Source organism: Siphateles boraxobius, unplaced genomic scaffold (assembly GCF_051911475.1).
Source record: "Siphateles boraxobius isolate OS27281-9 unplaced genomic scaffold, OSU_SipBor_1 110, whole genome shotgun sequence".
NCBI classification, from domain to species: domain Eukaryota; kingdom Metazoa; phylum Chordata; class Actinopteri; order Cypriniformes; family Leuciscidae; genus Siphateles; species Siphateles boraxobius.
The window spans coordinates 635778-663751 of NW_027508712.1; the positions used below are offsets into that span (position 1 = coordinate 635778).

A 27974-nucleotide genomic window follows, 5' to 3' on the forward strand; every position below is an offset into this window, starting at 1 on the left:
TGCTGTGAAAAACAACAAAAGAGTAAAAAGTGGTAGGACAGTGGTTGTGAGCGGGCGTCACGAAGCTTGGTATACTGTAATAAAATTATACTTGGTATAAGGGATGATAATAGTTTGAAATTATATACTGGTATAAAGGGGGAAATGTCATGAAACTTTCCACAAATTTGCTGCAGTCCATGAAGATTATATATATATATATATGATGAGAAGATGAAAAATATACTTTTAGGACTTTATCAGCTGGTGGAAACACCACATACTGATCGACTACTAATTTTGATATCGACCCTCGCTCTGTTCAGGGATTCGTTATTCCATTTCTGTTGGTCAAATGTCTGTAAAATGTTTTACATTTTATGTTTCAGTTGTTGAATGTTCATTCAAGTATTTACACATGATAAGAAATTTGCTGGAATTAAAAGCAGTTGAAAGTGAGAGGACATTTCTTTTTTGGCTGAGTATATTAGGAATATGGATACGTTTCCATTTTTGTTTTTTAATTCCACTGGAGCGGATAGCAGGAAACTGGTCTGAGAGTGTCCTAGAGAAACACTGCTGCCGTCACTTTCCAGACCCTGATCACTGGCCATTACACACACAAACTACTAAACTGAAAAAATATGAGTGTAGATACTTTTTATGATATGAAATCTGCATATATGTATCAGTCAAAACACCTTACCATTCAAATCAGAAAATTTAGAACAAATATGTTTACTCCTAATTGGCCGTTTGTCTGATTCACTCAAAACTCAGCATACACCATCTAGAGACCTTCATGAAAAAAAGTTGTTAAAAGAATTTTGATCTGTGATTCACGCTTGCGACATTAAAACTTTTGAATTAGGCAGGGCCACTTTCATTAAAATGGCTAGAACTCTTGAACGCAATGAGATATATTCACCAAACTTGTTATACTTATGAAAGAGCTCATTCTGTGGTCATGGAGCAAAAAAAAAATGCGGCCATTCACTTGGCGGCGCTGTAATAGGAAAAGAAAAACCCGCTATTATTATGCAACTGTTAGTCCAATTGACTTGAAAATTGGCATGCAGTGTCCATGTTGCCATAATGATTTACAAGGATATTCATGTATCGTGAAAAAACTGCCATTGGCCAATAAAGTTTGAGCACCTATTAGACCAGGTTAATGGAGGCCGATCGGAATAATAAAACAGGGCCTGTGTGACTCACAGTTCTAGAGGTGTATGCAAAGTTTGACAGAAAACAGCCACCGGGTGGCGATATCACAGTTTACACCCTATACATCACCCTATATATATGTTAAATCTCCTCATTCTGAATGACTTTGTCTCAAGAATAAATAAATTCCTTTAAAAATATTTGAGATTATTTTAAAAAAAAATCTACTTTTAGAACTCCTCGTTTGTTTGATTTGCTCGAACCTTGACATGCATCATGTAGAGACCATCACAGCAAAAAGTTATCAAAAGAATTTTGGGTAACTCTTTATAATAACAGCATGCTATGAATCATTAGTTAAGCATTAGTAAGTAGTTAATTTATAATTTATAAAGCATTAAAATACAGCTATAAATGCTTTATTCTTGATTTATAAGCATATCTATAATGTGTTTAATAATTGTATTTTCATACTTTTTTTAATGATCAATTTATCATTTCTAAATTAACTATTACATAATTTACAATCTAGTTGAGTTGTTAGTGGTCCATAAGATCATTTAGAAAGTGTAAGTAAATGATTAAACGATTTAAATGTACATTTATACATCTTATACATTTAGACGTAGTAATAGTAACTCAGTGTGTGAATAAATGCTTCATTAACACATATTTTTACTGTAATTCATGATTAATTTAGGTAGTTATAAAACATTTAGTAGTTGTCAGTTAACTATTTTTGTGAGCTCATCTAAAGTGCCTCATAAAGCTTTTACAAAACAGATTTAAAGGCTCAGTTCTCTTCTAAACAGAAAAAGGAAACAAACACAACACGGAGTGATACTGAACATGTAAATATTTATTTCAAGATGCAATCAATGAAACTGTACACTTGATATAACGTGAAAAATAAACCTGAGGTGAAATTCATGTGGGGAACGAATTCCTCTCTGTAAATCCCCGATTGCACAATCCTAATGATGCCAAAATCGTCTTTTTTAATTATCTCATGAGCACCGCGACCAAAGCAGCCTTCAGCAGAAACAGCCAATCAGGGTGACTGAAGCTGTGTGTAAATAAGGCGCCCTGTTTGTGAGTTGCCAATTGAGTGCATAGGAATCGGATCAGCTGATATGGGCTGGGTTGGTGATAGCTGTGGTTGACCTCGAGGGCTGCCTGAACTAACGCAGAATGCTTGATACACTTCTGTTAACTCAGACAGTTAAGTCACAATTATAGCGTCCAATTGCATTAGAAACCTAAATAAAATATCATGATTATGTAAACAATATCATTTATGTAGTAAATCCAGCACAATCGTCAGGTTTTTTAAAACATAGTCTACATGACAGACGTCAATACCTGCACCTCTCCGCGATTGGCTGCCACCAGGCGGTTTTCGGTTTGCAGATTAAAATAATGAATAAATAATAATAAAATAATAAACAGAAGTTATGGTTTTATTTACTCTTTGTTTGTCTTATTTAACAGCTGTTTATGATTTAAATGCTGATTTGGTTTAAGGACACAAGTAGAGACATGAGCAAATTCATTGATATTACCACACAGGCACTTCTTTTCTCTTTGAGTGAGTTTGTCATTGTCTTATCACTTTATTTATTGAAAACAGGTTGAGATCTTGTCATATCAGTGACGGAGGTTGTGCTGTTCTGAGTTCAGCTCTGAGATTAAACCCTTCTCTGAGAGAGCTGGACCTGAGTGAGAATGTCATTAAAGAATTGGGAGTGAAGATCCTTTCAGATCTACTGGCAGATCCTCAGTGTAAACTGGAGAAATTGGGGTGAGTATCACTTGCTTTATTTTATATAATTGTTTGAATGAAGACCAAATGAACCAGAAACTGGAGTGAGTTGAAGAATTAAGAGACTGTCTGTTCTAGATGGAATCAACAATTAGTTTCTTTACAGCTCGGGGTCGGCAACCTGTGGCACACATCCCAATATCAGCACACAGAGGGTTAATCACTGACACATGAGTAATAGTGAGAGAACTGTACTGTATTCATTTAGATATACATTTAGAATTAATCTATTCTCATAGACACACAGCCTAACTTAACTTGTGAGCTATAAATACTATTTAGCGTTCTGAGTTCGAGAAAAGCGCAATATAAATAAACTGTGTCGTCGTCATCATCATTAAAGTGTGTGAAATAACCTGTTAGTCAGCAGAAGCAAGCAGTTCCGAGAGTGTTTCCCAATCCTGGTCCTGGAGTTCCCTCAGCACAGTTTTATTGTCTCATAAATCAAACACCTGATCAACTCGTTAGTAAAGACTCAAAGGACCCGGATGGGTGTGTCAGATTAGAGAAGCATAGACAGTGTGCAGTGTTGGGGCTCCAGGATTGGGAAACACTGACAAACCCTTTGCACGACCGCTGCACATCATGAGCTGCTGAAAGTGACACAGATCAAGGTTGCAGAGCTGTACTTACAGTGGGAATCACACACGTCTGTTTCGTTCAGTCACTCTGTGTGATTGAGTGAAGGACAGTGTGATCTGCGGTTTGAGATTTAGTTGATTTTTCTATTACAATTGAACCTTTAAAAATAGTTGTATACAATATATTTATATAATTATAAATGTATATGTGATATAAGGCAGGAAGAATTTTTGTGTCAAGTGATTTACTAGAAAAAACATAAATGGCGCTTAATGACAAAAAGGTTTCTGACCCCTAATTTCATGAAGTACATATAGATTTATTCACATTGTTCATTATATCAAAGCAACAGGTCAACAGAGACAAAAGAGGTTCAATGAAGAGTAGATAAACTGTTTGTTTCAGGTGAACTTAATCCAACTTGCCTGGTTCTCATTATTGTAGATTACAGCCCAATAATTACTTTTTAGATCTACTGAAACATCCTCAAACTGGAGAAACTGAGGTGAGACTCATTGGCTTTATTTGTTTTAGTAAAGACTGGAAGTAGTATCATTAGTTAAGGTATTAACTAACATTAATTAAAAAATGAGCAATACATTTTGTTACAGTGTTTGTTAATCTTTGTTAATAAAAATACAGCTGTTCATTGTTTGTTCATGTTAGTTCACTGGGCATTCACTAATGTTAACAAATACAACTTTTGATTTTAATAATGCATTAATACATTTTGAAATTAACATAGATTAATAAATGCTGTAGAAGTATTGTTCTTTATTAGTTCATGTTAACTAATCTATTTAACTAATGTTAACTAATGAAACCTTATTGTAAAGTGTTACCTTCTTCCTAATACTTTACTTCCTATATCAGTATTTAATGTGTTTTCTTCACAAACACAGGTTGAGATCTTGTGATCTTGTCAGTATCAAAAACATCTATAGTTCCAATATATTGATTTCAGCTCTGAGATCAAACCGGTCTCTGAGAGAGCTGGACCTGAGTGAGAGTAACATTAAAGATTCAGAAGTGAAGCAGTGTTCAGATCTACTGGCAGATCCTCAGTGTAAACTGGAGAAACTGGGGTGAGTGGTATTGGCTTTATTTGATATATTGGTTTTAGTAAAGTCTGGAAGTGTTACAACCATAGATATCCATATTAAAGGCTAGATGTCTCGTCCACGCTGCTGGCCAATGGAGGTCGACGTCCACACCTGGCGGCCATCTTGTCACAGTCAGCTTGCTCACTCGTAACATTGTGTTTTAATGGTGCATGTACGTTTTAAATAACCATAACTTGCTACATTTTCTACCGATTTTCAAACGGTTTGGTTTGTTATAAACGTCAGAGATCTAGATATGACACTGCATACTTATGAATTATAACCATGGACTTCCATATGAAAATAACATTGAACAGAACAGATAGGTGCAATGAATATACACACGCACAAGGTATTTATGTAATGTTAAATCAATATATAGGCTACTAAAACTCAGTGTACAGAATGGCAACATGAGATATATATATATATATATATATATATACTTGCCCAGTAAAAGGGCAAGCCCGGCAGTAAATCTGAGGCTACTGTCGGGTGGGATCTCCGCTGAGAAGACCTCAACAACATCTATGCTCCTGCCGCTAAGACTCAGGTGGTCAGCCCACACTCACGACTGTCGAGCACTACTGGACTCTGGGGCAGAAGGTAATTTCATGGACTACACATTTGCACTCAAGATTCAGGTTCCCCTTCTGCCTTTCACCACTACCATCCCAGTTCACGCTCTCAACGGCCAAGAGCTTCCCATCATTTTATTCACCACTGGACCCATCACACTCAGCGTATCTGGCAATCACACTGAAACCATATCCTTCTACATTCTAGACTCCCCCCTGGCACCCATTGTTTTAGGACACCCTTGGCTCATTGCACACAACCCCAAGATAGACTGGCAGCAGAAATCTGTATCAGAGTGGAGCAGTAAATGTCATGAGTACTGTCTTGTGTCTGCTTGTCCGTCTGTTTCTGTTTCTACGTTTCAGGAGGAAGCAGTGGTTTTGTCAAGCGTGCCCACGGAGTATCTAGACCTGAAGGAGGTGTTCAGTAAGTCTCGTGCTGCTTCCCTCCCTCCGCATCGTCCCTATGACTGTACTATAGAGTTACCGCCAGGTACGTCTCCGCCTAAGGGCAAGTTATATTCACTTTCTGTTCCAGAAAGAGAGGCTATGGAGAAATATATTTCTGATTCTCTAGCAGCGGGGTTCATCCGTCCCTCCTCTTCTCCAGCGGGGGCGGGGTTCTTTTTTGTGGGGAAGGAGGACGGATCCCTGCGACCTTGTATTGACTACCGGGGGCTGAACAGCATCACGGTAAAGAATACTTATCCTTTGCCGCTGATGTCTTCAGCCTTCGAGAGGTTGCGGGGAGCGTCCATCTTCACGAAATTGGATTTACGTAACGCTTATCATTTGGTCCGCATCAGGAGGGGGGATGAATGGAAGACTGCTTTTAATACCCCCAGGGGGCACCTTGAGTACTTGGTCATGCCTTTCGGCCTGTCCAACTCCACAGCAGTCTTCCAGGCACTTGTTAATGACGTGCTGCGAGATATGGTCGACCAGTTCATATATGTCTACTTGGACGACATATTGATTTTTTCTTCTTCTCTCCAGGAGCACGTGCAGCACGTTCGACGAATGCTTCAGAGGCTGCTAGAGAATGGGCTTTTTGTCAAGGCGGAGAAATGCGCTTTTCATGCGCAGTCCGTTCCTTTTTTAGGGTACATTGTGTCATCTGAGGGAATGCCTATGGATCCTGAGAAGTTTAAGGCTGTGGTGGATTGGCCAAGTCCAGATTCCCGTAAGGCCCTACAGAGGTTTCTGGGGTTCGCCAATTTTTACCGGCGGTTCGTTCGCAATTTCAGCCAACTAGCTTCGCCTCTGACCGCCTTGACCTCCCCCAGAACTGCGTTCAGGTGGTCAAACGCAGCTGAGGCTGCGCTTGCCAAACTGAAAGGCCGCTTTGTTTCAGCCCCCATCTTGGTTACCCCTGATCCATCACCTCAGTTCATGGTGGAGGTCGATGCGTCAGAGGTGGGGGTAGGTGCAGTGTTATCCCAACGTTCTCCTGCAGACGATAGAATGTATCGATGCGCGTTTTTGTCTCACCGTTTGTCCGCTGCCGAACGTAACTATGATATTGGTAATAGAGAGTTGTTGGCAATCAAGTTAGCATTGGAGGAATGGCGCCACTGGTTAGAAGGGTCGGGGATACCTTTTATCGTCTGGACCGACCATAAGAATCTGGAATACATTAGAACTGCTAAAAGATTAAACTCTAGGCAGGCTCGGTGGGCACTTTTTTTCGGACGTTTTGACTTTACTCTCTCGTACCGCCCGGGTTCTAAAAACATCAAACCCGATTCTTTATCGCGCATTTTTGACCGTTCCGATCGCCCGTCTACTCCCGAGTGCATTTTTCCAGAGACCTTAATTATCTCTATACTCACATGGGAGGTCAAATAGAAGGTCAAGACGGCCTTACAAGGGCTAACGCCTCCGGTAGGTTGTCCACAGAACTATTTCTGTTTAGAAAATATTTCTATTTATTTGTGCAAGAGAAATTACGGTCCGACGTCATTCAGTGGGGGCATTGTTCCAATGTGGCTTGTCATCCAGGAGTTAGTCGCACTACATCTTTAGTCAAGCAACGATTTTGGTGGCCACGCATGGCTCGCGATGTTCACAGTTTTGTTTTGGCTTGCTCAGTTTGTGCTTCTGGTAAGACTTCCAATCGACCCCCAGATGGGCTCCTTCAATCGCTGCCGGTCCCTTCGAGACCCCTGTCCCATATCGTACTAGATTTTGTCACCGCCCTCCCACCCTCTCCGGGTAACACGGTAGTTTTGACCATGCTGGACCGGTTCTCGAAGGCGGCCCACTTCATTCCCTTGCCCAAATTACCCTCAGCCAAGGAGACAGCGTTAACATTCGTTAACCACGTATTTCGCTTACATGGCCTCCCGACGGACTTGGTTTCCGACAGAGGACCCCAATTTGTGTCCAAATTTTGGCAAGAGTTTTGTAGATTACTGGGTGCGACTGTTAGTCTGTCATCAGGGTTTCACCCCCAGAGCAATGGTCAAACTGAGAGAGCCAACCAGGATTTGGAGAGAACGTTGCGATGTCTGGTCTCCAAGAATCCTTCCTCATGGAGCCAACAACTGTCAATGGTGGAGTACGCCCACAATTCGTTACCAGTGTCATCCAGGGGCCTATCTCCGTTTAAGTGTAGTCTATATTACCATCCACCAATTTTTCCTAGTTTGGAATCCGAAGTCGCGGTCTCCTCCGCCCATGCTTTCGTCCAGAGGTGTCGTCGCACTTGGACTAGAGGCCGTGAGACTCTACTCCAAGTGGGAGCATTCACCAAGGCCAAGGCCGATCGCCACCGGTCTAGACCTCCCGTATACGTCGTCGGTTCCAAAGTGTGGCTTTCTACCAAGAACATTCCTCTCCGCTCCGTTTCTAATAAGCTTGCTCCCAAATTCATTGGCCCGTTCACTGTCACCAAGATCATGAGGCGGTGGCAGTCCGCCTCAATCTTCCTCCAGTGTACAGGAGAATCCATCCCGTTTTTCATGTATCCAAAATCAAACCCGTATTTCATTCTCGCATTAATCCGCCAGCCCCGGTTCCCCCACCGCCGCGACTCGTAGAAGGGGAACCCACTTTTTCGGTGAATCGTATTCTGGACTCAAGGCGGAGGGGACGCGGAGTCCAGTACTTAGTGGACTGGGAAGGTTACGGTCCGGAGGAGAGAAGTTGGGTGCCTGCTAGAGACATCCTGGATCACTCCTTTATTGATGATTACAATCAACAGGTAAGGGAGTCTGGGGACGTCAGGAGACGTTCCTAGGAGGGGGGGGGGGGTACTGGCACGATTCATGAATTCGCTGTTTTCTTCGTGTCTCGTGTAATTGTTGTTCTGTTTTTGTGAGTGTGTAGTGGGTGTTACCGCTCGTTCCATTCATCAGCGGACCAGCTGATCTCGTTCCCCACACCAGCTGCTGCCAATTCACTCACCTATATCAACTCATCTCACTCTCCTCCCTTTGTCAGATCGTTGGCTTGGTGTTCTCTGTGTTTGGTCATCGCGTGCCTGTCTGCAGTCCTGTTCTGGTTCGAGTTCCTGTTCGGCTTCTTCCATAGGCGGAGTTTGGGGGGGGCTGGGGGGGGCTAGGGGGGGCACTGCCCCCCCAGACCAAAGCCAATTAATGCCTGCCTTGTGCTTTGAAAAATAAATAAAAATGACTGAATTCATATTTTCTCATTTTATTTGTCTTTTCTTATCATTTTTGCAGGTATAATGAGTAAGTTAAGGCTAAATTATTTGTAATTACTGTATTGAAAAAGAAGCTAATTTTCTCACGACTGGCGGATCTCAAAGTATCGCGGTAGCTAAGTGAGTGGACTCTCGTTCTGTTCCCGCTTTAGTCAGATAAATAAACAAAATGGACATTCGTCGTTTTTTAATAAGCCCACTAGTGTGGAGTTTTCTAACTCTCGACACTTCAGCTATCAATTCCATTGCTGCTACTGACACAGCAATCGAGGCCGCATCTGAGAACAAAGCCAGCAGCACCGCTACCGTGTCAGCGGAGATACCGTTACCCGCGCAACCTGCCGCATCTGGATCTGGATACACTGACCTCGGTGAAAAAGCTATTGGGCCGAAACAGCCCATACTTTCTTCTTTCCCTAAGCGCCTAATTGGAAATGTTAATCGTGCCTTCTCTACATTTTACTATCACAAGTTTCCATGGATGGAGTACTCAATTTCACTGGATTCCGTTTTTTGTTTTTGCTGTCGCCACTTTTCTTCAAATATTGCAAGATCAGCCGCAGACAAACTATTTACAAAAGTGGGAGCTCGGAACTGGAAAAAACTGTCAGAGAAGCTGACAAAACACGCTTCGTCACAGGTACATTTAAACAGCATGACGATGTGGGAGAGCTACAAACAGGCTGGTGAATCGGGATCTGTGGCAGCACAGCTGTCACACAGCCATCAAAGCACAGTAGAAAAAAACAGACAGTACCTCTACAAATCCGTTAATATTATAAAATTGCTTGCTAAATTAGGCCTCCCTTTCCGCGGACAGTATTTGTAATTTGTTTTCAAAATACGACCCTGATTTCGAATCCATGCAGTCCAAATATTTTAGCTGCACAAGCCGAGACTTTCAGAATGAAATAATTGCATTGTGTGCAGACCTCATTCGTGAAGAAATTTCCAAGAAAGTACACAAGACTGGTTTTCTTGCTGTTATTGCTGATGAAGCAAAGTCATCAAAGACTGAGAAACTTTCTGTTTGCATTAGATACACAGAGGGACTTCAGATCAAGGAGCGATTTATTTGCTTTGTTGACTGTTCCAGTTCTCGCGATGCTGCAGGGATTGTTTCTGGCATTAAAGAAGGATAGCAGTCGTGTGAGCTGAAGGACATTCCCATAATTAATCAGGCATATGATGGAGCCGCTGTAATGTCGGGGCATTTGAGTGGAGTTCAGCAACGGATCAGAGAGGAATTCCCCTTTGCTGTGTATGTGCATTGCATGGCACATAAACTAAATCTCGTACTCGTTGAATCATGCACAGTGAACAGAAACATTAAAACGTGTCTAAATGTCATTGACAAACTATACTCCTTGTTTGCAGAGCCAAGCAACCATTGCAGATTTCTCATGATGCAGAAAACACTGGCTCTTAAACCAAAAGAGCTAGTACAGCAAAGAGATACACGATGGGCTTGCAAATATAGGTGTGTTTATGCTGTCAAATCACAATATGCTACCATCACTCGCTGTTTGAAAGAGATGGAAGAAGAGGGAGAAAAGGGTGTCTGTGGATGCAAGTGGGTTGTATAATCACATGACAAGTTTCCGATTCATGACGTCCTTAATTGTTCTCGAGGAAGTTCTCAGAGTTGTACATGCAACACACAAACGTCTGCAAGGTGCAAGTACAACCATGGCTGATGCGGCCTCAGCAGTCAATAGTCTGATAACACATCTCCAGCGCTGCAGAGAGGAGAGTTCCTGGGAGGCAATGTGGAAGCAGGTGAAAACGTTTTGTGAAGATGTCGCTAGTTTTTGTGCAGAGAGTGCCCCCCAAACTGCAGGAAAACGAAAAAGAACTTCGTGACAACCTCCCGGGCTTTCGCAGTACTTGGTACCAACCACACTTGGACAGCGTGATGAAAATGAGATGCAATGTAGATCAGAATCACAGACATTTAAATGTAATTTGTATCTCCCTGTTTTAGACACTATGCTGGCTGAATTGGACAGGCGATTTTCCACTGAAGCAATGGCCCTGAGTGTGGCATGTGATGCTGTATTAAATTGTGACAAGAACGGCATCGGTCCTTTACTAAGCATGTATGCGAGCAAGCTTTAAGATTCACCCTCAGCTTGTGGCAGCTGAAATGGATCTTGTGAAATGTGCAATCGCATCGCCGATCACCCTAATAAAACTTCAAGATGAAGTACGGAAGGATAGATATCCAAACTTTTACCGTCTGCTGCAGCTTGCACTCACACTCCCAGTTGCCTCTGCTACGTCAGAAAGAAGTTTCTCAGTTATGAGAAGAATCAGAAACTGGCTCCGATCTGCAATGGCTCAGGACAGATTCTCGAATCTTTCCCTACTGCATATAGAGAACGACTTGACTGCAAATTTATCAGAAGAAAACATAGTGGACATCTATGCAACACGGAAAAAGAGGCGGCTTCTTCTGCATTAGGTAAGATATGTTTTTTAACGCTATTCTTAGTATAGCACTCCTTGTTCATTGTAAATGTATTTTAAATGTAAATGGTATGATATATAGGCTACATTTTAAATATGGTAGCCCATATAAAAAAAATCTGAGCTCGCGGTCTGCCGGTAGGTGCCCCCCACGCACAAAAGTGAAACTCCGCCTATGGCGTCTTCGTGGTTTTCGTCTCGTCTGGATGTTCACCTGCACTGGATTCACCACCATCACTCTGCACCAGCACGCTGACCATCGAGTCCCGGCGCCACAAGCCCACCCGTGTTCCTGTACTGTTGTGTCTTCTGACCATTTAATAAAAGAGTTACTTGCATCTTTGCTTCCGCCTAGTGATTGTGACAATTACAGATTCAGGAATAAAGCAGCTTTCAGATCTACTGAAACATCCACAGTGTAAACTGGAGAAACTGGAGTGAGTTTCACTGGCTTTATTTCATATGTGTTTCAGTAAAGACTGGAAGTACTATAATCTTTAGTTATAGTAGTTTTCCCCATACATTTTTCTAGACATCAGTATTTAATGTGTTTTCTTCACACTCACAGGTTGAGATCTTGTTATATCAGTAACCGAGGTTGTGCTGATCTGAGTTCAGCTCTGAGATCAAACCCGTCTCATCTGAGAGAGCTGGACCTGAGTGAGAATGACATTAGAGATTCAGGAATAAAGCAGCTTTCAGATCTACTAGAGGATCCTCGGTGTAAACTGGAGAAATTGGGGTATGTTTCTAATTCTGGCATTGTAAATCCATGCATGTTGTGAGACATTATTCACCACACAGACTCTTTTCTTCATGATTGTCTCTGATTTTCTGTATCTGCGCTGTTCTGAGATCAGCTCTGAGATTCAGTCCCCCCTTTACCAGCATTTACAGTGAATTTATGATAAAGTGTTCTATAAGGTGTAGATGACCAATAATTAACCCTACAAAAGTCACATCATACCTAAATTGTGATTTAAAGCTGCACTACTAAAGCTTGGTTAAAAAAAAATATTAAGCAAGATCCTAAAAATCATATGCTTTTATATGTGTTTGTATTTGTGTTAGTGTAAAATATAAAAATGCAACCGAAATGAGCTAAAAGCATTATATATATATATATATATATATATATATATATATATATATATATATATATATATATATATATACACATTACATTATATTACACTATTAAATTATATTAATGTCCTCAGAAATGCTGCATGGGCCTACATCAGTATTAGATTATTCAAATGAACAGTGCTAAAGACTTAAGATCATGGGTGTGATTCCCACTGAACACACATACATAATAAATGTGCTTGTTGATTGTTTTACATTAGTGTCCATATTCATACGTTTAAAGTAAATGTTGTAATAAAGTATAATACAGTGATAAATATAAACAGGACTGAACATGTATAATATGTATCTATTTAATAGCAAATGGGAAGAAATAAACCACATAGACAGACTTGCTTGGATACTCTAATAGTTGATAAGGACTCGTTAATGTAATAACTGTACATCTTTATGTCTTTGTGTGATTGTCTGATGATCTGATTCTCACTGTATTCTGACTGAAAGGGTTCATCTGTTTCTCAGGCACACTAACAGGTTGAGATCTTGTCATATCAGTGACAGAGGTTGTGCTGTTCTGAGTTCAGCTCTGAGATCAAACCCGTCTCTGAGATAGATGGACCTGAGTGAGAATTACTTTAGAGACTCAGGAGTGAAGCAACTGGAGTATCCTCAGTGTAAACTGGGTAAACTGGAGTGAGTGGCATTATTCTGCTGCTGTGTGGTTGTTTAAAAAAAATGGATGTCAAAAATAGATTTTTTTTCATGAAAAACAAGTGAAACTATACATCTGTCAGTCTCTGTATATATAGTCTAATGCTTGATTTGTGTTCTACATGGAAAAAAAATCCTTTTAAATGTTTGAGGTTTATTTTTTTGTTCACAGTATTAACAGACACATGTTAAATATAAAACAATTGGGATTATCTAGCTCATTTTACCAGCAGTGCTTGTTTAGTTTTTTTTTATCCCTCTCTCAGCCTAATTTTACTATGCTGTGCTCATCCGATTTGATGTTTCATATTTACAGCTCTCATCCACAATTCTAAAAACTAAATTATACAGTATATAGCATACCCATGAATATGTTAAGACAAAACACCAAAACTTACTAAAATATCAAAATGATTAATTCATTTCAGTACATCAGACTAGATTTGTACATGTTCTGAAGGAAATGTGAGTAGTGCTCACTCAAGCAAAACTGAGTTTAATCACAATTCAATATTTCAGAATATAAATGATCAAATTCACAATTTCGTATTTACAATATAATCCACACATGTATGTTAACAGATATAGCACTGTAAAGTTAGTTTTAGTTTTGTACTCTTTCTTCAAAAAGTACACAAATGTGCTTTGACTTTTGTGATAACTGTTGAGACTGTTTATGTGACTTTGATCTTAGACTTTAGAAATATAACTAGTCTGATCAATTACCACACTTGGATGGTGTTTCCCTGAATTGCCTGTTCATAATTCTAGAAATTATCACATAATGCATGATGGACGGACTTTAGTCTAACCTTAATTTAATTGCAAGTTATTTTGAACAGTTTTGTTTGAACAGAATGTTATCTATTCTGGCCCAGACCATTAAATTAATCATATAAATGAATTTCTTGTGTCTCACTTTTTTAGCAGCTCAGTTCTGATATTTGTAAAGCCTTAGTAAGAGATAAATTCTGAATATATAATATATGCTCTTTCATTTTAACCTGAGGCGTCATTCTTCTCTTCATTGATGTGTGTACTGTTGCAAACTAAATGTACAGTGAAACTTAAAAGAAAAAATAGAAAAAATGACCTGCTGCATTAGTCTGAGGTGTGTGTATGACTGCAGAAATGATCTGATATCTGGTCTGTAACCAGATACAGGACTGTCAATATTTTGGTCCATCAAAAATTAGTCACAGAAAGAGTTACCCAAGCACATTGTGAACTAAAAAGCCCTTGAACTCAATGATTACTTGATGCTTGAACATTTGTATTGTTTGAGTCTCAGCAGCAGATGTCAGTGTTTCTCTTCAGCTGAAATCAGTCTGTGGCACTGCTCAGGTGTTACGAGAGCCCAGGTTGCTCTGATAGTGCCCTTCAGCTCTTCTGCATTGTTGGCTCTGGCGTATCGCATCTTCCTCTTCACAATACCCCATAGATTTTCTATAGGGTTAAGGTCAGGCGAGTTTGCTGGCCAATTAAGAACAGGGATACCATGGTCCTTAAACTAGGTACTGGTAGCTTTGGCACTCTGTGCAGGTGCCAAGTCCTGTTGGAAAATGAAATCTGCATCTCCATAAAGTTGGTCAGCAGCAGGAAGCATGAAGTGCTCTAAAACTTCCTGGTAGACGGCTGCGTTGACCTTGGACCTCAGAAAACACAGTGGACCAACACCAGCAGAAGACATGGCACCCAAACCATCACTGACTGTGGAAACTTTACACTGGACTTCAAGCAACGTGGATTCTGTGCCTCTCCTCTCTTCCTCCAGTCTCTGGGACCTTGATTTCCAAAGGAAATGCAAAATTTACTTTCATCAGAGAACATAACTTTGGACAACTCAGCAGCAGTCCAGTCCTTTTTGTCTTTAGCCCAGGCGAGAAGCTTCTGGCGCTGTGTCTTGTTCAAGAGTGGCTTGACACAAGGAATGTGACAGCTGAAACCGATGTCTTGGATACGTCTGTGCGTGGTGGTTCTTGAAGCACTGACTCCAGCTGCTGTCCACTCTTTGTGAATCTCCCCCACATTTTTTAAATGGGTTTTGTTTCACAATCCTCTCCAGGGTGTAGTTATCCCTATTGCTTGTAGACTTTTTTCTACCACATCTTTTCCTTCCCTTCTCCTCTCTATTAATGTGCTTGGACACAGAGCTCTGTGAACAGCCAGCCTCTTTAGCAATGACCTTTTGTGCCCTCCTTGTGCAAGATGTCAATGGTTGTCTTTTGGACAGCTGTCAAGTCAGCAGTCTTCCCCATGATTGTGTAGCCTACAGAACTAGACTGAGAGACAATTTAAAGGCCTTTGCAGGTGTTTTGAGTTGATCAAAGCCTGATTAGAGTGTGGCACCAGTGTCTTCAATATTGAACCTTTTCACAATATTCTAATTTTCTGAGATACTGATTTTGGGGTTTTCATTAGTTGTCAGTTATAATCATCAAAATTAAAAGGAATGAACACTTGAAATGTATCAGTCTGTGTGTAATGAATGAATATAATATCCAAATTTCACTTTTTGAATGGATTACTGAAATAAATCAACTTTTTGATGATATTCTAATTATATGACCAGCACCTGTGTACATAAACAAGATGTTTATTTGATATTTAACTGGCCAAACTGGCTTTTGGCTGTTAAAAATAATAACTAACCATCTGAAATTAATGGCAACAACTGCACAGTTCACTAAACAATCAACACACTTTCAACAATCCAAAAAAAGATGTTTGGCTATTTATTTAGTTTTGTTTTTAAATTCGGTGTAAAGAAAGAAGGTATTTACCAGAGAAACTAAACAAAATCAAAACCAATTAATTATTCTAAAATGTTAAATCAAATAATCTTTAGTGCAACGAGTAAAACAAAGATGCTACAGCAGGTCTTTTTAAAATCAAATCAATGTTAATTTAAGGTAACACAAAAATGATCATCCTATACAGAATGTTTACCTCTAGCTTTTCAAAAGTGCATGCAAGTTCTTCTTTACAAAAAAAAGCATTTCAGCTTAGTCAGGTTGTAAAGTTTTCCCACACTTGTTATATGCTAGGGTCTCAGACAGGATTTCTGTCATTAATTTAAGTTTCAGTTAAAGAAAACGTACAAAGATTGTGTGTGGTCTGATTTCTCTTTCACAAAACCCGTCACTTAATGAGATAAGGATAAACACCAGTAATCAATACATAATATATATAATAATAATACCCATATAATCACTATTAAATAGAACACAAACCATTCAATACGACAGGACACTTATAATTGCATTCAAATATGTATAATCACAAGATGCACAATTTCAAGTATTTCAAAATTGCTTTTTTTTTTGGTTAGAGAGAAGAAAAAAAATTTCTGTTCAATAATTGTCCTGCCACAAAACAGACAACAAAAAAGAAATAAAATTAGTCCAGTTCAAAAGACAATCAGTAATCCACAGCTAAAATAGTTCAAACAGTCAGTAAGATGAAAAGATGTAATAAGAAAAATTTCCCTATCGAAAACAGTCAACAGTCAAGTCACGTCAAACAGTCATCCAGTGCAGGCTAATTCGCAAGGCCATCTTTTTGTGAGCAGCACATCATCCAGATAAAGGTTGCTAACCCTTAACCCTAACTAGGGGCTGGACTAAAGACGTCGCCATCTTGATTCGGGCACTTATCTTATGATGACTGTAGATTCATTTAATATAGATATTTTTTGATATTTGTGGATAATGATCTCAGAGTTATTTTACAGATGAATGATGACTGATTAATGTAGGACAAATAAACTTTTCATTGCAATTTATTTATTTATTTCATGATGACATCGTCACAACATGTTAGTCTGTTACGTTTCTCATCAACACGTGAGAAGCTGAGCTGAAAATACAAACGTTCACTGTCTACGCTAGTGCAGGAAAGCGGCCGCTACACTAACGGCTGCTCTTTATCTGTGCCTCAGACAGGTAAAGTTACCTCTGCGTTTCCAGTACAATGCTTACAAACAAATTACATTTTCGTGAATGATTGTAGTCTGTATCAGATTGTGAATGTTATGTAGTCTGTGCACGCAGGCGACTTCCGAAAAAATAGCCAAAAAACAAAAACAAAAAAAAAACCAGTTCCAAATTAATGTCCGGTCAATTGGTGCATCCCTAGTTGCAACATCCCATAATGTACCTCAAACTGAGTAGTGTATCACTGAGAAACGTCCCGCTCGAGTCGTCCTTGCAATTGAGGTTCGGGTTTGAATAACTAGTTCTTCCAGTGTTTCATCATCGCACTCGCGTCAGATTGATATGGTAAAATCGTCGTCATTGTTCGTTACTGTGTTTAGTTTGCAGTGTAGGAAGCCTCAGGACACGCAGAGCTGATGTTGCTATGGCAATGGGCGGTTTTGTTTTAGACACGCGCTGCACGCGGTAGACCAATCACAACAGACCGAGCTGTCTGGCCAATCAGAGCAGAGTAGACCAATCACAACAGACCGAGCTGTCTGGCCAATCAGAGCAGAGTAGACCAATCACAACAGACCGAGCTGTCTGGCCAAACACAACTGTCTGGCCAACTGTCTGGCCAATCAGAGCAGAGTTGACCAAACACAACAGACTGAGCTGTCTGGCCAGTCAGAGCAGAGTAGACCAATCACAACAGACCGAGCTGTCTGGCCAGTCAGAGCAGAATAGACCAATCACAACAGACTGAGCTGTCTGGCCAGTCAGAGCAGAGTAGACCAATCACAACAGACCGAGCTGTCTGGCCAGTCAGAGCAGAATAGACCAATCACAACAGACTGAGCTGTCTGACCAATCAGAGCAGAATAGACCAATCACAACAGACTGAGCTGTCTGGCCAATCAGAGCAGAGTAGACCAATCACAACAGACTGAGCTGTCTGGCCAGTCAGAGCAGAATAGACCAATAACAACAGAGTGAGCTGTCTGGCCAAACACAACAGACCGAGCTGTCTGGCCAATCAGAGCAGAGTGGACCAATCACAACAAACCGAACTGTCTGGCCAGTCAGAGCAGAATAGACCAATCACAACAAACCGAGCTGTCTGGCCAATCAGAGCAGAGTAGACCAATCACAACAGACCGAGCTGTCTGGCCAATCAGAGCAGAGTAGACCAATCACAACAGACCGAGCTGTCTGGCCAATCAGAGCAGAGTAGACCAATCACAACAGACCGAGCTGTCTGGCCAAACACAACTGTCTGGCCAACTGTCTGGCCAATCAGAGCAGAGTTGACCAAACACAACAGACTGAGCTGTCTGGCCAGTCAGAGCAGAGTAGACCAATCACAACAGACCGAGCTGTCTGGCCAGTCAGAGCAGAATAGACCAATCACAACAGACTGAGCTGTCTGGCCAGTCAGAGCAGAGTAGACCAATCACAACAGACCGAGCTGTCTGGCCAGTCAGAGCAGAATAGACCAATCACAACAGACTGAGCTGTCTGACCAATCAGAGCAGAATAGACCAATCACAACAGACTGAGCTGTCTGGCCAATCAGAGCAGAGTAGACCAATCACAACAGACTGAGCTGTCTGGCCAGTCAGAGCAGAATAGACCAATAACAACAGAGTGAGCTGTCTGGCCAAACACAACAGACCGAGCTGTCTGGCCAATCAGAGCAGAGTGGACCAATCACAACAAACCGAACTGTCTGGCCAGTCAGAGCAGAATAGACCAATCACAACAAACCGAGCTGTCTGGCCAGTCAGAGCAGAGTAGCTCGTGGAAAGGAGGGATTTAGAGAGATTGATTAATCTGAGTCGTTTGAGAATCATTGAAAATGTGGAGATGTGCAAATGTATATTATGAGGAAATTAAACAGTTTTTTGACCTGTAATGCATGTAAACCTGTTGCAGGAGACTCCAAAACAACATTAGGAAACTTTATAATAGCATAGTGGGGCACTTTAAGAAAAAGACTACACCGCACTGATCGAGACAGGAGTATCTCTGTGCATTTCAGAATGAAGGCAAAAAGCTTCTCTAAATTGCTGCAACATTATTATAGGACCTTCTTCCTCAAGCAGAAGCTGACGACCTGCAGGCGTAACCCATGGCTCTTACGATATACAGTCTCAATGTATACTGTACATGTTTATATTAGATATTTTCAAGAATGTTGTTGCTGCTTTTTCACGTAATTAATAATTCTTATTTTTTTCTCCATCTTCTCTTCTATGATGATGAGGGCGGGGCTTTAACCTGTCACTCACATGAGATCAGCCAATAGCAAACCACAACTAGCCAATCAATTCCCCACAGATACAATCAAGCCCCGCCCACATTTGTTCTTGTTCCAGAAGCGTTTCACTCGATACACGACACAATACAGGAGAGAAGAGACAAGCTCATCTTTCCTTTCATGACGACTTTAACATTGCTAACAGTGCTAAGCTGATAAAATTTTGCAATCAACCATCCTTGTGCAGTAAGCCTGAGGAAGGGCTAAGCTAATAATATTTTGATACGATATAAGTGTGTGAGATTAATAAATGTTTCGAGTTCATATTGGACTTTTATCCGACGCATCTTTGAATGATTCTGGTGTGCGAGGCATCATATTTTCTATAAGGTAATTATTTTGACAGCACAGTGTACACGGGAATTATTACAGTATATCCAACGCATTCTCATCCTTTGGCGTCATATGTGACGCCATATGACAAAACGGCGAAATACTACGCACATGGCACCCTTTATCGTCAATATAACATGCACTGTGATGGGTAGGTTTAGGTGTGGGGTAGGGTCTGCGTCTCATATTCACGCTAAAGGATGCCAGTCAACTTTATGACGCCTTGGGTTCGCGTGTTATATTCACGCTAAAGGGTGCCATGTGCGTAGTATTTCGCCGTTTTGTCATATGGCGTCACATATGCCGCCAAAGGATGAGAACGGGCTCGTATATCTGATGTTCATCAATAGTAACGAGGAACAATAAAATGTAATATTAAAATGCTCTTAAAATAAGAATAATTAACAATAAATCATCTTCTGCTTGAATATATAAGCAGTGTTTCTTTGAATTATTTTGTTTCTGTTCCTTGAAATAACGAAACATGTCCATTGGGTCAAACTTTATTTTAAAAAAGTGTTTTCAAGAATCTGTATGACTTTAACACAATTAAAGAAAATTAACACAATTATCACAGAAAAAAACATTTAGCTTCAAACCAGACATTCAATAAAGCCTATGTAACACTTCATCATTGCTTAACCCTATGTGACCCATTCTTCATTTAGTTCATTATACGATAAATTCAAATGCACTAATTTAAACTGCAGTGAGAAAATCCACGTATTTGTGTCTTAATACAATTCAATTTCACGTAATATTGACCGTTAACACATCACACAAGAAAAAATGACATGGTACTTGTATATGTGCGTGAAACTATATATATATATATATATATATGACTATATATGATAACTGGAAATCTTACTGATGGAAGGAGAAACACTGATGAGCTCTACATGTACATTAGTACAGCTATGCCTTGCAATAATCTTTTAGAAAGTTTCGAAAGATTATTTTGTTGTTGCCTGGATCTTTACCAGTAAAGCTGCATCTAATTCATCATTACACTGAATAAGCTCTCAGAAGAAATATATATATATATATATATATTTAAATAAAGGGAAAAAAGATTCCTAAATCCTGTTCTGAATAATTTAATAGAGCACTATTCTGCTGTTTCCATTAGTGTTTAGTGTGTAGTGTTCATCTGTGTTTAGTGTGTAGTGTTCATCTGTGTTTATGTGTAATGTTGTGTTTGATCATGAGAAAGCTCCAGTTCTTCTCTATATCAGTGTCAGTGTTTCTGAACTCCTGAAACGCCTCCATTGTATCTTGAGGTTCTTCCGGGAACGAACACGTCACAATATTCCTCATTATAATAATTAATACGCAGAATAAAGGGGCGGGGCCTGGTTGAGTTAGTTAGCAGTGTGTTAAACTGGTGGTTATGGTAAGGGGCGGAGCATTTCCCAAACACACTCGAAGCGCTCGACCAATCACAACCCACTGCTCCAGCCGACCAATCAAAGCACAGTGTGCTTTTCAGAAGGAGGGGCTTCATAGAGACAGGAAGTAAACAGGAGTGTGTTTCCCGAAAGCATCGTTAGCCAACTATATTCGCAAGTTCTGTCGTTATCAGCAGTTCAACGAGTTGGTGTTTTCCGAAACCATCGTTCCAACGAACATTCGCAAGCAGCATCACAAATGTGTGTTTTTGAAACGACAGCTCTCGACCTGTGGAGAAGCAGAGTTTCTTGTTTTCATGACACGTGGACTCAATAAATCCTGATCTTGAGCAACAGAAGCAAGCTGACATTCAGTACAATCTGTGTCTTTTATTTAGAATTCGTACTAATGTCATTTACGTCTTTTAGTTTTTCAAGAGATTTAAAGTGTAGTTTCTGAAGACTGCGCATGTGTGATCCTGCTCTAGTACGTAAGATCGAGTCTATGAGTGAATCTGGAAATAAAGCAAAATAACTGAGAAAAATAAGAAATAGTCCTCAGATTTCATGTCTGTAATTTATAGCAAAACATCTAGCGTTAATTTGATCTCAAACGGTTTCATTAAAAGTAGTTATTACTCCACACGTGTGTGACATCATTAACCAAAGTGGTTGAACGACCTGTTTGCGACAATATGGTTTCGGGAAACAGTCGTGACTAGCTAGTTGATTTCTTCACCGATGCATCGCACTATAGTAGTGAAGCAGTGAGTTACGTCACTGTACGGGAAACACAGTCCTGAGCGTTACTGACAGACTGGGAAGAGTAGGAGCCGCAACAATGGGAAAATAATCAACATTCAAGCAGGAAAACCTGTTCTAGTAGAGCCTGAAAACAACAAGACTTTGTAGAAGAGCAAAATAGGTCTGCTTTAAAAATTGTAAAGATATTTCTGTTCTCTAAAATGTTGAATAAGCAGTTTCATTTACAATGCTCAGGACTATATTATATTAAATGTGTTAGTATCCAATGTTAATTCTGTAATACTAGACCAACTCTCATTTGATCAGGAATTCTCCATCCAGAAGAGTGTGATCTGAGCGTGAGCCTGAATTATTTTCCTTTTCAATGCATTTTCCATTCATTTCTCAAGAACGTACAGTGAAGCGCTAAAGTCTGCGAGCGTGAGGTGATGAAACGCTTTACACGTCTTCTCTCGGGCGAGTGTTGTGGGATTCAGACTCGAAAACATCATCTTCCAATCCTTCTTCTATTGGCTTCATAGTCGTGGAGGCTTTTGGCAGAGGATTTTTCTCTGGAGAGAGAGAGAAACACAACGCTAGTTGTCAATGTTCAAAGTTATTTCATGATAACAGTATCTGGTTACATATTAAGATTCAAGTGTAAGGTTTCATAAAGTCATTGGAGGCAAAACGTCTTATCATTCTCTTAAGAAGGTATTAACTGTTTCCACAGCTCAACAATATCATCACAGTATTGTGAATAAAATCACTCAAACAATAGAATTACCACTCTGTTAAATACACTCTGTGCATGTTATATATCACACTACACTTTTTGTTCTGTTGACTTGTTCCATTCATACGAATGTGAACGCGGGAGATCGGAGAACGCAGATTCCTAGCATTGCATTGCAGGCAAGTGGAGAAGATAGTATTTTTATTGAAGATATTATCTTTTATATGCTGAATTTATGGTTCACTGGACCGTTGGAGTGTCTGAAGTAATTCTGCATGCCCCTAGTGTGACCGTGGCAGTATTTTTATAGTGACATTGATTAATAGTGTCTGAAACACATGCTTTTAGAGTGCATTAGTTTACATACCCCTGTCATAATCTATAACTTTGCTTGCGCTCGAGAGCTGTCGCTCCAGCCACGCAAGTGTGCGATGCTTTGTGCAAATGTTTGTTGGAACTGTGGTTTCAGGAGACATTAAACTACAGTATGTTTGTAACAAATTCAAGCACCTTGTACAAACCCTGCCAAAAGTATCGTTAGCCAACTATGGTTGCAAGTTCTGTTTACTTTTGGCAATTGAAATTGAAGTCTCGGAAAACCCTTAAAACAGCACTTATGAAGAAGTACTTGAAAAGTGCTTGAATTATTGAAAGACAATATATGGGAAATGTATTTAAAATTTTATTGATAAAACAATCTTTTCACACAAAATGAACGCTGGAGCCCGTCTGATATAGATATAGAGCCATAGAATTTGATTTTACAGTGTCAGTACGAACCCTGGTTTGGGAAACACTCCTGATTAAATCACACAAGTTCAGAAAACAAGGCGTTTTTATGTCATATATTCAAGAAATTGGTTGGATTGTTTGTCACTAGCCAATGCTGAACTGGAGAAACCATGAACCCAGTGTCTTATGTAACAAGAGCCTGTACACAATGCTCAGTGCAGTTTTATATTCATGGCCTCTGAATAAATTTTTTTCCTGATAGTAGGTCGTATTCTGCCATCTATCAGCTCAACATTATATGCCATCATGCCACACATATCAGCTCGGGCACACATAAGGCATCTTTACATGCTCTAATTTTCGTCAATTGGAATGAATCCAATCTGATGAATCCTAAATATTGCGATCTAATTCATGCATTTGTTTACAATTAGTAGATTTGAGCATTTATATGTTTTTGTCCTAGTGTGTATCTCATAGTTGTATAGGGTCCGCTTATTCGCATGCTCTTCACCACTTGGCTCGATCAGGGCATCATCAGCCTGGCCCGCTTCTTTAGCCGGCCGCGCAGCCGTCGTCCAGGTGGTGATAGATGATTAGCCATTTTACCACTGTCTCATCGCCACTTCTGATGACGTGGCCATACCAGCGGAGTTGGGCTTCACGCATCTTATCAACTATTGGCGCCACGCGCCTTCGGACATCTTTGTTCATGACGCGGGACTAGTGGAGCATCTTCATCAGCTTGGAAGATGTCATCGGGAATAGAAGTGACCAGGGCTGAGACGCCGCTAATCCGCGCTGGATGACGCTGGAGGTGTTGGTGAAGAGGAACTGGATCTTCGGGGCACCGGACGACGCTGGAGGTGTTGGTGTAGAGGAACTGGATCTTCGGTGCGCCGGAGGACGCTGGACGTGTTGGTGTAGAGGAGCTGGATCTTCAGGGCGCCGGACTACGCTGAAGGTGTTGGTGTAGAGGAGCTGGATCTTCAGGGCGCCGGACGACACTGGAGGTGTTGGTGTAGAGGAGCTGGATCTTCAGGGCGCCGGACGACACTGGAGGTGTTGGTGTAGAGGAGCTGGATCTTCGGGGCGCCGGACGATGCTGGAGGTTTTGGTGTAGAGGAGCTGGATCTTCGGGTGCCGGACGACGCTGGAGGTGTTTGTGTAGAGAAGCTGGACTTTCGGGGCACCGGACGACGCTGGAGGTGTTGGTGTAGAGGAGCCGGACCTTCGGGGCACCATGGGAGCGGAGGGTATGCCAGATCCCGGGGCACACGGTCAAATGCCTTCTCGAGGTCGAGGCCATGTGTACTTGCTGGCTCTTCTCTAGCAGTATAGCGGTGTGGATCGCATCAGTAGAGCCGCTTCCTCTAACAAATCCACTCTGATTGGGACTGTGGGAGACGATCTTCCGGAGACATGTCAGAGAAGGCCTTTGCCTTCACGTTGAGGGAGTGGTGCCCTCGTCAATGATCTTATTAAACAGTCGGGCAAGGACAGTCACAGCTTCCACGCCTCAGCTGGAATGTTGTCGGGTCCCGGCCCTTTCCTTTCTTTATCTTTTTGACCGCAAGCTCAACCTTGGCAGAACTGATCTGTGGTACCGGCCCAGGGATGAGGCGGCGCTTGTGATCAGTGGATGCGGGAACTCCTTGTTGCACATCGAGTCACAGTACTCTTTCCAGTGTTGCAGAATGATGGTGGGATCACGGAGGACTTGCTGGTCTTTGATATTCATATATTCATCGTGGATTTTGTAGATCCGGTTGGCTCCTTCAGGCGTGTCGAGCTGGACATAAAGATCGGCCCTTCTTCGCTATCCACTTCTGTCGTCTGCACTCATGCCAGTCATTGGCCACCCGTGAGACACGCCACAACTTGAACGCGGCCTTCTTCGCTTTGTAGCTTCTTGTAGCTCGTCGGTCCACCACCAGTCCTCCCTGTCTACGAATCATCGCCCTGGCTTGGTCGCAATCGAGGCACTCACGGATCGTCTGATGTCGCGTTCTGTAGTGTTACAAATTTATTAAAATATTTAATTTAAGGTTCCAGTACAATTGTATTTTAACTGAGAAAGTTCTGCACACTGTTTTCCATTTCAAGGCATAGATGAGATTCAAAGAAGATTAAGTCAAGCAATTCAGGTGTCTGACATTAGCTTTTGTCTGTATGCACTTCCTGGCCATTAAGCTCAAGATACAGCGGTGTCTTTGTCTCTATGATAATGTGAAGGTATGGGTGATACAATCAGGCTGATTGGATTATGATTGGTAACACTCTCAGTATGGGGCAGGTTCCTAAACCTGTATACTTCATTTACATGCTTTGTTCAGATTGTCTCCATCTATATGTAAATCCCTCCCCCTTGAAAAGATATAAACACTGTGTTTTAGCTATTGATTTCAGACTTGGATGATGACTACAGCATTGCAACAGCAAAGTCCTCAATAAAGAGTAACTTCTGCTTTGAAAGATATCCCAACGTCTCCTGCTCTTTAGTTCTAAGTCTTCTACACTTAAGAAGAAAAAGGTTTACAACAGTTCACACCAAACGCGAATAGAGCATCAAATTCACGTCTATCGCGTCTAGTTGGACGCTTGAACATTTTGAATCTATTCGCGCGTCCAAAGCGAAATTGACGTGCATAAAAAGCAAAAAATTGATGTGCGTCTGATGTGAAATCCGCTTCTTGGGGGAGGGGCGAGTGCTATGCGGTTGTCTGTTTGCAAGATGGCTGATGTTGATCGAGCATTCATCGAGAGTCACCGCTCTGTATTTGCTCTGGAGAGCAGAACAGCGGTGTAGGGGTCATCGTCGCCGTACTGGGGTCCACCAGACCCTCCGGAGGCATTCCCATGTGTGACGAGTTTCACCAGTTGCTCCAGGAGCTGCGCCTGGATAACGGCGTACTCCCGCCTGTCCCGCGGCCAGTTTGTTGACCTGTTGTCCCGCATCAGAGCGAGGATCACCCTCGCCCTCACACACTTAATCTGCCATTTATTTTTGTTTTGATGATAAATGCAGCTAGTTTCCAAAAGTGATTAACCTGTCCGGTGATTTTTTTTTCTCACACAACACTGTCCAGACACAAACTATGTTCTTGCACTAAAGTATGTTGGTTGTCTTTACATTAGAATAATAATGTTTCATATAATCTAGATTAGATATAGAATAAATAGCATTCAATACAAAATTAATATGTCTCATATATTGAAGTTTTTATGTGGTCAAATATTTACTTCACCACGTGACCGCAGCAAGCAGGCTCCTGATTGGTTAACGCAGTGGGAACAGACACCAAAGTTCAGATTTTTCAACTTGGGCGTCAGAAGTGAATTCACGTCAAACGTGAATGCACCAAAAAAAATCATTTGCGCGTAATGAGTGAATTTGCGTCTACCGCGCTAAACGCCTCATTCACGCCACAGGACCTCTAGACACACGTGAACTCGTCTTTACATTGAAATCACTCGCACCAGAAGCTCTATTCGCGTATGGTGTGAATGCACCATTAGTCATGTTTGAGTGTTTCAACAGGCTGGTGTGTGTTGAGCGTGGCGGACAGTTGTATTGTCGTCTCGGGCGGGCGCCACCACTCGATCTCAGGACCGGTAAGTCGAGCGCGGGGTCGGAGGTCGAGGTTCAGCCGGAGGTCAAGGGCTAGTCGCCGGTGTTGTCTCAGATGGAATCACCTTGGCATCCGTGACCAGCTTGAAGTCGCGCTGTCGTATAAGCCAGTGGTTCTCAAACCTGTCCTAGGGACCCCTCACCACTGCACATTTTGTATGTTTCCCTCATCAGACACACCTAATTCACTGTACTAATGAGCTGATAAGTTGAATCAGGTGTGTTAGGTGAGGGAACCACTGGTACAAGCCAATAATCAATCTGGGTCGATCGTCCACCGCTTGTTCATTTATATGTATTCCCAACAAAACCAGTAGCAGCCAGTCACTGCTTTCAGAACTGGATCAGTGTTAAGCAGCAATGTGTGATCTGCATGTTCTGTGTTGTGTTCATGCTTGTTTGTCCTCTTCTTTGTTGGTGGATAATTTGTATATCTAGTCTGCCATGACAAAATATATTACGATTGTCATATCTATTAAATACCTACTGCAATGTATCAAACCGTAATGGCACATGGTGTTGGGAAAAAAATATTGTATTATTTTTCAAAGCTTTCATGTTCACCAGGAAACTGTCTTTGCATGCAAAAGCTTGGTGTAAATCTAAATTAAAGTAAAGTTAAATTAAATCTGCAAGGGCTTTATAAACTTAGGGGTATGCAAACCTCAACTCTATATATGCTGAAGAACATGTACAGTACATTAACAGCAGAAGCTGACTGTACATTATCCCTCATCATACTCATTAATAAAGATATGAAGAAGTGATGTGAATTGAAAAAAGAGTGATAGAAAAGACGTGAAACTATCTATGTACATGTAACACACTCACTGGCCACTGTTGAAGTGAGTGTACAGTGTAGTGCTCATTATATCATGACCAGGTGAATTCAGGTGAAAATTATGGCATGATGTTATTGGAAAAATCAAATGCAGTTTGTCGTGTGTTAAAGGTTAACTTCATAACAGGTCTGGTTATCAGAAGTCACGTGTTCTGAGCACTG

General features: G+C 41.1%; 1 protein-coding gene and 1 long non-coding RNA gene across 3 annotated transcripts in view; both read left to right on the plus strand.

The window, feature by feature from the left end:
* The window catches only part of LOC143705368 (NACHT, LRR and PYD domains-containing protein 12-like), a 189901-nt gene that overhangs the window by 89675 nt on the left and 72252 nt on the right, over positions 1 to 27974 (plus strand). Inside the window, exon 5 of the mRNA XM_077197483.1 lies at positions 2777 to 2947. Within this exon, the coding sequence (XP_077053598.1) occupies positions 2777 to 2947 (171 nt within the window). The remainder of the gene's footprint in view (positions 1 to 2776; positions 2948 to 27974) is intronic.
* LOC143705182 (uncharacterized) lies at positions 11734 to 13244 on the plus strand. 2 transcript variants are annotated; one of them, XR_013192125.1, is made up of 3 exons: positions 11734 to 11804; positions 11936 to 12109; positions 12991 to 13244. It is a non-coding gene; the product is annotated as an uncharacterized LOC143705182 (long non-coding RNA). The 2 variants fall into 2 exon arrangements; XR_013192119.1 differs by lacking the exon at positions 12991 to 13244 and having other exon boundaries at positions 11936 to 12392.